Here is a 12,407-nt window from a genome sequence, read left to right as displayed (position 1 = left end):
TCAAAGGAGTCGGGTCTTCTGCCATTGGTGCGAGCCCAGACGTGACATCACAGGGGCCGTAGCCACCAAGGTCTCCTTCCATTGGCTCGGTCCAGAAGTGATGTCTAGAGGACGAGGTGGAATCTCCCGTGAATGGTCTGCAGGCAAAGGAGAAAAGAGTCAGTGCACTCTGCCACATCCTGGTATGTCTCAGAACTACCCATTAGCTGCCTCCCTTGCGCACGTGTGTGACAAAATATATATATATTTTATATATATTTATATATATATATATTTATATATATATTTATATATATATATATATATATATATATTTATATTTATATATATATATATATATATATATATATATATATATATATATATATATATATATATATATATATATATATATATATATATAATTTTGAGTAAATTGTGTAAAAAGCTTAAATAAATAAATCGGCTAATTATTATGATGTTATCTATTATGAAACATAGAATCATCATTATTATTGTAGGTTTCTTTCAAAATGGCCTTATTTTTAAAGGCAGTTTTGTTGTGTGTTTTTTTTTTTTCCTCTCCCCTCCACAATGCAACTTTTCTGAATGGCTTTTTTCTTAACTTGTCAATCAAGACCAACAGCCTGTACATTTTCTATTGGCCAATTTTCATGCTGACGATTGCCTGCCTGGTGTAGGTGGTAGGCGATCAAAGATCTTTTAGCGCCACTTGTACTTTTCTAACATTCACACTAGCAAAACCTTGAAGCAGCAAGAATTGCAATAGTTTTGTAGTCAAAATTTATAGTTTAGCGTATTGTAAGTTTTATGATTTTACATAAAGACTAACCACATTGAGACAAAAAGGCATATTCTTAAGCCAAAACTGTAAACCAGCATGCCAAAGAAATTGTTATTGAGAATAGTTGAGAAGAATACACTGTGCTTGTGGCCTCAGTGGAGATCCCCCCCTTTGGCTGGTTAAAATAAAGTTTGTATGTGCTAAAGACTCAGTCCTCCCATCAGCCCCAGCATATTCCTGCTAGGGACATAGTCCCTGCATCAGCACGAGCTTTTAGGGTGCCCCTCTCCCTGAATCACCATATATATTTTACAGATGACCAATGACAATGCATATGCATATTTAATGAAAATAAGTTCTGTGTTTTTGTGTGATTAGCAAATAAGCATAAAGACGTACAAACAGGTTATGATTTTTTTTCTGTCGGTATGCAGATGCTCCACTTTTGCTCTAAAGAACACAATAACTGTATGCTGTATTTACAGATGTGATAGTGACATTTAGTAACTCTAGCTCTTAATTTGTTTTTCATGATTAACTATAACAAATTTGCCTACTCCTCTTTGCACAATTTTTTTCAACTTGGTGATATTTTGTATTCAACATTACCTTGATCAATTGTACTATAATTGCGAGATGCTTTGGAACATAAATTGTATAAATACAGTGATTAAAATGTGTGAAACTTCATCTTATCTTGCAGATCACATTGCCTTGATCATAGAGCTGCTGGGGAAAATACCACGAAAGCTGATTGCAACTGGGAAGTACTCAAAAGAGTTTTTTACCAAAAAAGGTATGTCTAAGGATCAGATCATATATAATATCTTCAGTATATATTTGGGTTCCTTACCCTATCCAGTGAGATAAAGTAATAAAAGATACAGTGCATCCAGAAAGTATTCACAGCGCATCACTTTTTCCACATTTTGTTATGTTACAGCTTTATTCCAAAATGGATTAAATTCATTTTTTTCCTCAAAATTCTACACAGAACTCCCCATAATGACAACGTGAAAAAAGTTTGAGGTTTTTGCAAATTTATTAAAATTAATAAAACTAAGAAAGCACATGTACATAAGTATTCACAGCCTTTGCCATGAAGCTCAAAACTGAGCACTGGTGCATCGTGTTTCCCCTGATCACCCTTGAGATGTTTCTGCAGCTTAATTGGAGCCCACCTGTGATAAATTCAGTTGATTGGACACACCTGACAGGCACACACCTGTCTATGTAAGGTCACACAGTTGACAGTTCATGTCAGAGCACAAACCAAGCATGAAGTCAAAGGAATTGTCTGTAGACCTCCGAGACAGGGTTGTCTCGAGGCACAAATCTGGGGAAGGTTACAGAAAACTTTCTACTGCTTTGAAGGTCCCAGTGAGCACAGTGGCCTCCATCATCCGTAAGAGGAAGAAGTTCGAAACCACCAGGACTTTTCTTAGAGCTGGCCGGCCATCTAAACTGAGCGATCGGGGCAGAAGGGCCTTAGTCAGGGAGGTGACCAAGAACCCGATGATCACTCTGTCAGAGCTCCAGAGGTCCTATATGGAGAGAGGAGAACCTTCCAGAAGGACAACCATCTCTGCAGCTATCCGCCAATCAGGCCTGTGTGGTAGAGTGGCCAGACGGAAGCCACTCCTTAGTAAAAAGCACATGGCAGCTCGCCTCGAGTTTGCCAAAAGGCATCTGAAGGACTCTCAGACCATGAGAAACAAAATTCTCTGGTCTGATGAGATTGAACTCTTTGGTAGGGCTGTGCGATATGACCAAAATCTTATATCCCGATATTTCATTTCATATCCCGATATCACGATATAGTACATTTTCTTTGTATTTAGTGAATAGTTTATATAATCACCACTCCTTTTTTTTTCATTTAAATTAAAAAAATCAGAAATGAGAAGTACTCAACTTGTAATTATTTCTGTTTTTTTATTTAGAACATTTGAGCAAATGTTTGACTTAGAATGTAAACATAAAATGTTAATGTATCAAATATAAAACACTTTTCAAAAACAAATTACTAAAGGCCCAATATAAAATACTGCTATATAAAATGCCTGACATAAACAAAATGTGAACTGTAGCAGCAATAACTCTCACAACATATATTAAATATAAAAGGATCAAAGCACTAACAACTAAACTATATAAGGCCAATAAACCCTTTAAACAAAATAAATACAAGTCTAACATTAACTGTCAAAATCAAATGTAAACATTGTACTTCAAACTGTAGCAGCAATAAGGCTTACGACAAAAATATATTAAATATATAATATTAAATATAATATTTTTTAGGCTACATTATAGTAAAATGTTAATTTGCACATTGTAGTGTGGCAAATCTCCGTTAATGAGTTACAGCTGATCGCCCCGTGCGTGGGACTGGTCGGCGCTAACGTGTTGATGACGTCCAGCCCCAAGCACGGGGCGATCCATGGTAACTCGTTAACGGTGATTTGCCGTGTTAATGCAGTTGTGGCATAAACGTAATTTTAACAAGATTAACACTGACAGCAAACGCTGCAGGGAAAATTATGCCTTAAGCAAATTGTTCTGGTAGCAATTAATCTTCCAAGCTTTTAACATGCTCGTTTAAATAGTACCTTTACAACTGTAATATCCTACGTGGCCTGCCTCTCAGTTGTAAACTCTCTGCATGCTCGCTCACGTGCTTTTTGCGGAGGTGGTAGAAGAGGTTTGTCGTGTTGGAGTCTGTGGTAGCGATCGGTTTGCAGCATAATTTGCACAGTACCGTTTTCTGGTCCGTGTCAGACTCTTCAAATCCAAACCATCTCCATACTACAGAGGTAGCCCCTCGTTTAGGAACAAGGTCCTTCTGTGTGGAGCTACCTGGTGTTGCCTCGTCTTCATCAGCCATGCTAGTGTGTCTGCATCCACGTGGTGGCCATCAAAACAATGAAAAAAATATTACCATAAACAGTTTATTTTGCGACACCACGAAACAAACGATAGCGTAATGTGCAGGGATAGACGTTTTCATATTGTCATCCGATATATATCGTTATATCGAACAGCCCTACTCTTTGGTGTGAATGCCAGGTGTCACATTTGGAGGAAACCAGGCACCGCTCATCACCAGGCCAATACCATCCCTACAGTGAAGCATGGCGGTGGCAGTATCATGCTGTGGGGATGTTTTTCAGTGGCAGGAACTAAGAGACTAGTCAGGATAAAGGAAAAGATGACTGTAGCAATATACAGAGACATCATGGATGAAAACCTGCTCCAGAGCGCTGTTGACCTCAGACTGGGGGGGCGACGGTTCATCTTTCAGCAGGACAACAACCCTAAGCCCACAGCCAAGATATCAAAGGAGTGGCTTCATGACAACTCTGTGAATGTCCTTGAGTGGCCCAGCCAGAGCACAGACTTGAATCCGATTTAACATCTTTGGAGAAATCTTAAAATGACTGTGCACAGATGCTTCCCATCCGACCTGATGGAGCTTGAGAGGTGCTGCAAAGTGGAATGGGCGAAACTGGCCAAGGATAGGTGTGCCAAGCTTGTGGCATCATATTCAAAAAGACTTGAGGCTGTAATTGCTCCCAAAGGTGCATCGACAAAGTATTGATCAAAGGCTGTGAATACTTATGTACATGTGATTTCTCAGTTTTTTTATTTTTAATAAATTTGCAAAAACCTCAGACTTTTTTCACATTGTCATTATGGGGTGTTGTGTGTGCCAAGAAACCCTTGTAGGGGAAAAAATGGAAGAAACCTTGGAAAAAGCAGTTCAAAGGGAGACCCCTTTCCAAGTAGGTTGGGCGTGCAGTGGGTGTGAAAAAGAAGGGGGTCAATACAATACAGTACACAGAACAGAACACAAGTAATTCTCAATACAGTATACTAGCGCAATTGAAATATTACAAGTACAGAGCAGAATTCAACAGTAGATGATATCACACAATATGATTTGGAATAGTTTAGAGTCCTAGAGACCTGGAGACAATTCTTTATCTGAAGTTATGAATGTGACTTTAGAAAATCTTTTTTCACATGGTGACCTCCTGCAGCTGTGGTTATACAACGCACAAATGACCGAGATGATTACTTTTGTTTTAATCCCTACATACTGATGAATCAAAATTTTCTTCTTCATTGGATGCCTAATGTCCTAGACATACATAGGAAATTATGTGTTTGAAGAGTTAGTGAGTCACTTTATATATAAAAGATGTCTGTCAGTCATTGCTTATTATTGTAAGTAAATGGTTTTTTTTTTGTTTTTTTTTGCTAGTTTATCTTGTCTTGGCTAATATCTCACTTTTTTGTTGACTGGTATTGATGGCTTCACATTGCATTCATTGAGCAAATTCTCCAAAACACTGCACTAATAATAGGCAGGTACTCCTTTTCCTCTCAAAAACAGCCTTGTTTGTTTGTGGCATGAATTCCACAAGAAACACTTCTTTAACATTTTGCTTCATACTGACATGACGCCAGATTCTGACCCTACCATCAGACCAGGCCTCATTTTTCCAGTCTTCATCTTTCCAGTGTTATTGAGCTGTTGCCCTCTACAGCCATAGCTTTCTTTTCTTGGCTGACAGGAGTGAAGCCTGATGTTGTTGTCTGCTGTTGCAGGCCACCCGACTCAAGGTTCAATGTGTTGTGCATTGTGAGATGCTTTTCTGCTTACCACAATTGAACAGAGTGGTGATCTGAGTTACCATAGCCTTTTTGTTAGCTTGAGCCAGTCTGACTGGTCTCATCAATAAGGCACTTTACTTCCACAGAACTGCCACCCATGAGGTGTTTTTGTTTTTCACACCATTTTGAGTAAACTATATTGACTGTTATGTGTGAGAATTCCCAGGAGAATCAGCAGTTACAAAAACACCCAAACCAGTCAACAATCATGCCACAGTCCAAATCGCACCGGTCACATTTTTTACCCCATTCTAGTGTTTGTTGTGAAAATGAACTGATGCTCTGTATCAACATGATTTTATGTTTTGCACTGCAACCACCTCACTGGCTTTTTCGATAATTGAGTGGATAAGCAGATACAGTATACAGCTGTTCCTAAGATTTTGTTCTATGAGTGTATATTATTTTGAGTTCTAAAAATGAACGTGGATATCATGAGATTTCATCTAAGGCACATTTAATGTTTACTTTGTGACCCCTCTCCCAAATACCCGCAAAGTGTTCTTTACTGCTTTCGTCCTAGTTTACTGTTTTTCTCAGAATTCTACATTGAATTATATTAAGCAGATTTTGTCCATAAGAACATTTGAGAAACAAGAGAGGACTGTTAAGGCCATCTAGCTCTTTTGAAACTAATTGCATAGATGTCCTGATATCTCATCCAGATCCTTCTTAAAGGTTGTCAAGGTTTCTGCTTTTGCTTCATGTTTTGGTAGTTTGGTCCACATTCCCAAAACACTTGCCTCCTGGCTTCAGTCCTAAATTACTTATTGGTGTCCATGATTTGCCATTTAGTTAAAAATATTTAGTTAGAACTACCTTATCGATGCATTTGACAATTTTGAAGACCTCCATTATGTTCCCAAGCAGTCTCTTGTCAATCTAACTGGTTTTATTCTCTGACTCCATCAGAGTAGGACATGTTCTCAAGTTCTCCTTTGCGCAGTTTCAAGTGCTGCTTTGTCTGTCTTGAAGTGTGGTGACCAGAACACAACACTCCAGATGTGGTCTTACTAGTGTTTTATATAGTCTGAGCATCATGTCAAATCAATTTATTTTCAAAAATATAATCTATTTAATACATTTTTGATGTCACTGTATTGTGACTCGATGACTTGTGTTTGGTGTTGACATGGAGAGGATTTCCACCTCTGTCTCACTCAATTTGTACTTTTCAAGGTGGTAAATCTCAAATAGGTGAAGTCTCTGTCTCAGGCTTGCTTTGCCTTGTGTTTCCGTTAAATGTTGGCCTTGATCTCTGTTTATTTTCTTTGTGCTTATTTTTCAGGTGATTTACGACATATTACCAAACTGAAGCCATGGGGTCTTTTTGAAGTGCTAGTGGAGAAGTATGAGTGGCCCCAAGATGAAGCTAAGGGTTTTGCTGACTTTCTGTTGCCCATGCTGGAGCTCATGCCGGAGAAGAGGGCTTCAGCTTCCGAGTGCCTGACACATCCCTGGCTCAACTCATAAAGGATTCATTCTCTTCAAACTAATGGCTGAGATGTGCTCTTGAGGACCTCTAGAATCTGTGCTGCTCCATTTTTAGGGAACTAGAGCTGATCTAACATGGCAACTCCAGTGAAGCAGAATTGGTTTCTTACTGCGATGTTCCTATAATTTTTGAGAATTAGGGTTTTTAAAATTGACTGTGAAGGCGCTTGTCATGGTTATTTGGAAGACTGTACGCACCAGACTGACCTTGGAGGTGTACTGGCCGGGACTTTCTAGCCTATTGAATGCTGCCCAGTATGCTTCTTCTGGCCTGGTTGGCAATCCAGAAGAGCCTCAAAGCTTGTGGCCTGTCTCTTGATAAGAGTGGCCAATAATTTAAATGTGTTGTATGGCTCCTGTGCTCTGAGCAGAGGTTCCATCAACCATATTTGTATATGAAGTTCCTCGCATTTTAGCGAGTCGGAACTTTCAGTTCTAGGTCTGTTTTGTCTTTTTGTCTGTTTTTTGTTTTGTTTGTATTTTTTCCCCACCCACAGGCTTTAGTTCCGTGTGACTGATAGTTGACAAAATATCCAATCAAGAGGCCAAGCCAGGCTTTGCTGGGCGAGTGCGTGCTGGCTTGAGTGACAGGGTCCTTTGTGCTGTGTCTTGACATGACACTGTTGGATAGCTAGCTTTCTTTTAAGTGTTTGTTTTGTTTTTTTTTTTTTGTCTTCTGATCCTGGATGTGAAATTCTGTTTTCTTAAATTCTCTGAGCTCAGTGATAGGGGACTTTTATCTGGATGTCTTATAAGTGACTTGACATTCCCCCTCCACTACCACCACTGCCATCACTGCTGCTGCTCTGTAACGTTCTGGAGAAAGAAGCTTTGAGTACAATAACATTTTCCTTGGCTCCTAATAAAAGAATTTTGACAATACCGTATTTTATTTTCCATAAAGTCTGTGGTTGCCGGCTTTAAAACAGATATTCGCAAGATCCATGATGTTGAGTGATTTTGTTTCATCTCTGCCGGTTGTAATTTGGTGTTTGTCATGACATACTTTATTATTACGGATGATGAGTTGTTGACAAAAAGGTGGACAGGCCAATAAATTGATATCTAACAGAGCACCAAGTCACCATTTCAGTGTCCCCCAGAGCAGCCTGAGGTGGTCGTGGTATGATTGGGATGTTGCACTATTTATTATTGAAAAACTCTGATCTATTGTAGTTTGAAAACACTGTGGTTTCTTCATCTTCCAAAAATGTCTCTCCGGGCCCAGACCCAGGTGATTGTGAAGGGCACTGGCAAAGTTATTGTTGTCCTCTTAGACCAGGGGTCCTCAGTCACAGTCCTGGAGGGCCGCAGTGGCTGCAGGTTTTTGTTCTAACCTGGTTGCATGGCTTATTTGTTTAACTCTATGTCAGGTAATTCTCATAGATTCTTCCTCTTTCTAAGGATATCATCCAAATGATTTGAAGGCTAAAATGGATGAGTAATTCTCAGTCCTTTGCTTTTTTTCTCTTTATTTTCTTTCCAAGTATTTAATTAAACCCAATAGTGTATGATAAATACACACAGCTGTAAATGGTAACAAGCTAAATGGAGAAATGTGGTCTTTTTTTTGTCATTTGCATGTTATTGCTAATTAGGAGCAATTAAAAATACAGCTGTTTAAGAGTAAAATAAGCAATAAGGGTTCATAATCTTAACGAGCGAGACAACTAAAGTGAAGCAGAAGTGCTACTTGAGCAATAAGTGCTTCTTATTAAGCAATTGGGTTGGAGCAAAAACCTGCAGCCACCGCGGCCCTCCAGGACCGTGATTGAGGACCCCTGTCTTAGATCTTTGGGTGAAGGAGTCGTCGATAAGGTCCTGTGCTATTCTGCAGGTCATGAAAGGCGTTTTCACACCTGGTTTGTTTAGAGCAATTTTTTTTTCCCCCAACTCTGGAACGATTTTGCATGTAGTCTGGTTTGTTGAGGTAGGTGTGGACTTGCTAGTTGTGTGTTAGTGCAGACCAAAACAGTCGATCTTGGTACCAAGCCAACCCTTGAGCAGTTTGCTTATAAGGTATTAATGTGATCTGTCACAGGAGTGGTCTAAATACTGCAAACACTGCAGATTATGGGAAATATTTCTGCTAGTACTTGGGCAATACACACATACTGTACACAGGAGTTTGTATAAAATATCTGGCACATGTTCCATTCAGACAGATCAATTCAGCCTCTTTGTGCCTCTGATGATCAGAGAACAGTTGACCATGTAAAAGGTTTAAATTATCAGACAGATCAAGCCGCGTAACAAATGTCCTGTGTGATGGCCAAGTGCCCAAAATCTGAACCTCAACAGTGATGCACCTGCATGGCCATCAGATTTTGGGTGCAAGGTGGACACGGCAGACACATTCACTTTGACATGTCTGATTAACACTTACTGTATTGTATCAAAGTAAATGTTATTAGCTCATATTTACAAGCCCAAAGACTGTAGACATACAGTCATGTGAAAACATTAGGACACCCTTTGAAAGCATGTGGTTTTTTGTAACATTTTTAATAAATGGTTATTTCATCTCCGTTTCAACAATACAGAGAGATTAAAGTAATCCAACTAAACAAAGAAAACTGAAGAAAAGTCTTTTCAAGATCTTCTGTAAATGTCATTCTACAAAAATGCCTATTCTAACTGAGGAAAAAGATAGGACACCCTTGCCCCTAATAGCGAGTGTTACCTCCTTTGGCTGAAATAACTGCAGTGAGACGGTTCTTGTAGCCATCTACCAGTCTTCGACATCGGTCTGAGGAAATTTTACCCCACTCCTCAATGCAGAACTTTTTCAGCTGTGAGATGTTTGAGGGGTTTCTTGCACGTACAGCCCTTTTCAAGTCACCCCACAGCATCTCAATGGGATTCAAATCTGGACTTTGACTTGGCCATTCCAGGACTCTCCATTTCTTCTTTTTCAGCCAATCTTTGGTTGATTTACTAGTATGTTTTGGGTCATTGTCATGTTGCATGGTCCAGTTCCGCTTCAGCTTTAATTTTCTAACTGATGGTCTCACATGTTCTTCAAGCACCTTCTGATACACAGTAGAATTCATCGTGGATTCTATGATGGTGAGCTGACCAGGTCCTGCTGCAGCAAAGCAGCCCCAAACCATGACACTTCCACCTCCATGCTTCACAGTTGGTATGAGGTTCTTTTCTTGGAATGCTGTGTTTGGTTTACGCCAAACATGTCCTCTGCTGTTGTGTCCAAATAATTCAATTTTGGACTCATCTGTCCAAAGAACATTATTCCAGAAGTCCTGGTCTTTGTCAACTTTATCTCTGGCAAATGTCAGTCTGGCCTCGATGTTTCTCTTGGAAAGCAAAGGTTTCCTCCTTGCACACCTCCCATGCAAGTTAAACTTGTACAGTCTCTTTCTGATTGTAGAGGCATGTACTTCTACATCAACAGTAGCCAGAACCTGCTGTAGTTCTCGAGATGACACTTTAGGGTTTTTGGAGACCTCTTTTAGCATCTTGCGGTCTGCTCTTGGGGTGAACTTGCTGGGGCGACCAGTCCTGGGCATGTTGGCAGTTGTTTTGAAAGCCCTCCACTTGTAGACTATCTTCCGGACAGTGGAATGGCTGATTTCAAAATCTTTTGAGATCTTTTTAAATCCCTTCCCAGACTCATAGGCTGCTACAATCTTTTTTCTGAAGTCCTCTGACAGCTCTTTTGTTCTCACCATGGTGCTCACTCTCACTTCAACAGTCAGGAGCACACCAAACTAAATGTCTGAGGTTTAAATAGGGCAAGCCTCATTCAACATGCAGAGTAACGATCTACTAATTATGTGCACCTGGTGTGATATACCTGTGTGAGATCTGAGCCAATTTAAGAGGGAATACATGTGAGGGTGTCCTATCTTTTTCCTCAGTTAGAATAGGCATTTTTGTAGAATGACATTTACAGAAGATCTTGAAAAGACTTTTCTTCAGTTTTCTTTGTTTAGTTGGATTACTTTAATCTCTCTGTATTGTTGAAACGGAGATGAAATAACCATTTATTAAAAATGTTACAAAAAACCACATGCTTTCAAAGGGTGTCCTAATGTTTTCACATGACTGTATTTGAGATAAACTAAACGAAGTCAAAAGCTTTAGAACACCTCAGTTTTTCTAGATTTTCTTCAGATTTAATCAGTTGAAATGAATTAACTAAAAAGGTGAAACGGTAAGCAGTAAACTTTTAAGAGGTTTAAATATTCCAGTGTTGATGGCACAAAAATGACAGTTCTCAAATAAGATGAGGCAGAGCTTTATTACCCTTCACCTGATGGATTATGTGGGACGACACCGCACTCAGTGACATTTTGATTTGCAATTTCTCTAAATGAAAGGCCTTCTCTTTTAAGGGTAACAATGCCGTCTCCTTTCAATTATTAATTGTCGTTTTCTTGCCATTATCACCGGAATTTACATTTTCTACAGTGTAACATTGCCCAAGTAGTACTTCAGAGGGTGTAGTAACACAGTCTGCTCCAATTCTTCTTTTAGGGTGTTTAAGTAATCAACAGAAGTTGGGACACGTGTGCAAATTGTTTGCTTCAACTTGCAAGGCTTAATTTAATTTAATTGCTGTGAATAATCTGTACATTGTAACCTAGTAGTTCCATTTGTAATATTCTGTAATTTTGTAATATGTTTTTTTTTTTCAATTTTTACTGACCTAAACTTTTAAATTTAAACCTCCGGCAGGTTACTGCATACCTTTTCAACGTTTTAGGTCATTCGTTGCAGTTCAACTGACTCAATCTGAAGAAAAACAGTTGTCCTAAAACTTTTGACAGGTGATATAGTTGCCTACTAGAGATTTAAATATGCAAGATAATAAAGTAAAATTAAATTTCATGTAAACAGTGAGCATATTAAGTGAAGCACAACACTGTTTTCCTTCACCAGTGCCTCCCATCTTCAGTATGGTTGCCTAGATGAAATGTGTCCTTTTTGTTGCATTTGAAGTAGCCCCTCATTTTCATGTACTCTTTCTAATTATGAGTTCATATGCATTCTACTTGCAGAGCTGTATTTGATGAACAAGTCTGTTATTGCAAATGCGGTGATGCATAATCAATGCTTGGAGTTTGTCAGAGTTGTTGGGTTTTTGTTTGTCCACCCGCCTCTTGAGGATTGACCATAACTTCTCAATGGGGAGTTTCATGGCCATGGACCCCAAATTTCAATATTTTGTTCCCCGAGTTACTTGGATCACCGGGCCATAAGGCAAAAGTGAGAACTATCTTACTTGAAAATGCATTGTTGGTCACCAAACTGTTCTTGGATGGTTGGGAGAAGTTGCTCTCAGAGGATGTTTTGGTCCCATTCTTTATTCATGGCTGTGTTCTTAGGCAAAATTGTGAGTAAGCCCACTGCCTTGGCTGAGAAGCAACCCCACACATGAATGGTCTCAGGATGCTTTACTGTTGGCCTGACATAGACCTGATGGTAG

General features: G+C 39.3%; 1 protein-coding gene across 3 annotated transcripts in view; it reads left to right on the top strand.

Annotated features, from left to right (window-relative positions):
* srpk1b (SRSF protein kinase 1b) overlaps positions 1 to 7,899 on the top strand; it is an 81,789-nt gene extending 73,890 nt beyond the window's left edge. For all 3 annotated transcript variants that reach the window (XM_039749287.1, XM_039749286.1, XM_039749285.1), the window contains 2 exons: positions 1,488 to 1,580; positions 6,753 to 7,899. In XM_039749287.1, the coding sequence (XP_039605221.1) occupies positions 1,488 to 1,580; positions 6,753 to 6,937 (278 nt within the window). In that variant the 3' untranslated portion in view covers positions 6,938 to 7,899. The remainder of the gene's footprint in view (positions 1 to 1,487; positions 1,581 to 6,752) is intronic.
* Positions 7,900 to 12,407: the final 4,508 nt, after the last annotated feature.

Source organism: Polypterus senegalus, chromosome 3 (genome assembly GCF_016835505.1).
Source record: "Polypterus senegalus isolate Bchr_013 chromosome 3, ASM1683550v1, whole genome shotgun sequence".
Taxonomy (NCBI): Eukaryota; Metazoa; Chordata; class Cladistia; order Polypteriformes; family Polypteridae; genus Polypterus; species Polypterus senegalus.
This window is presented reverse-complemented; position numbering and strand designations above follow the sequence as displayed.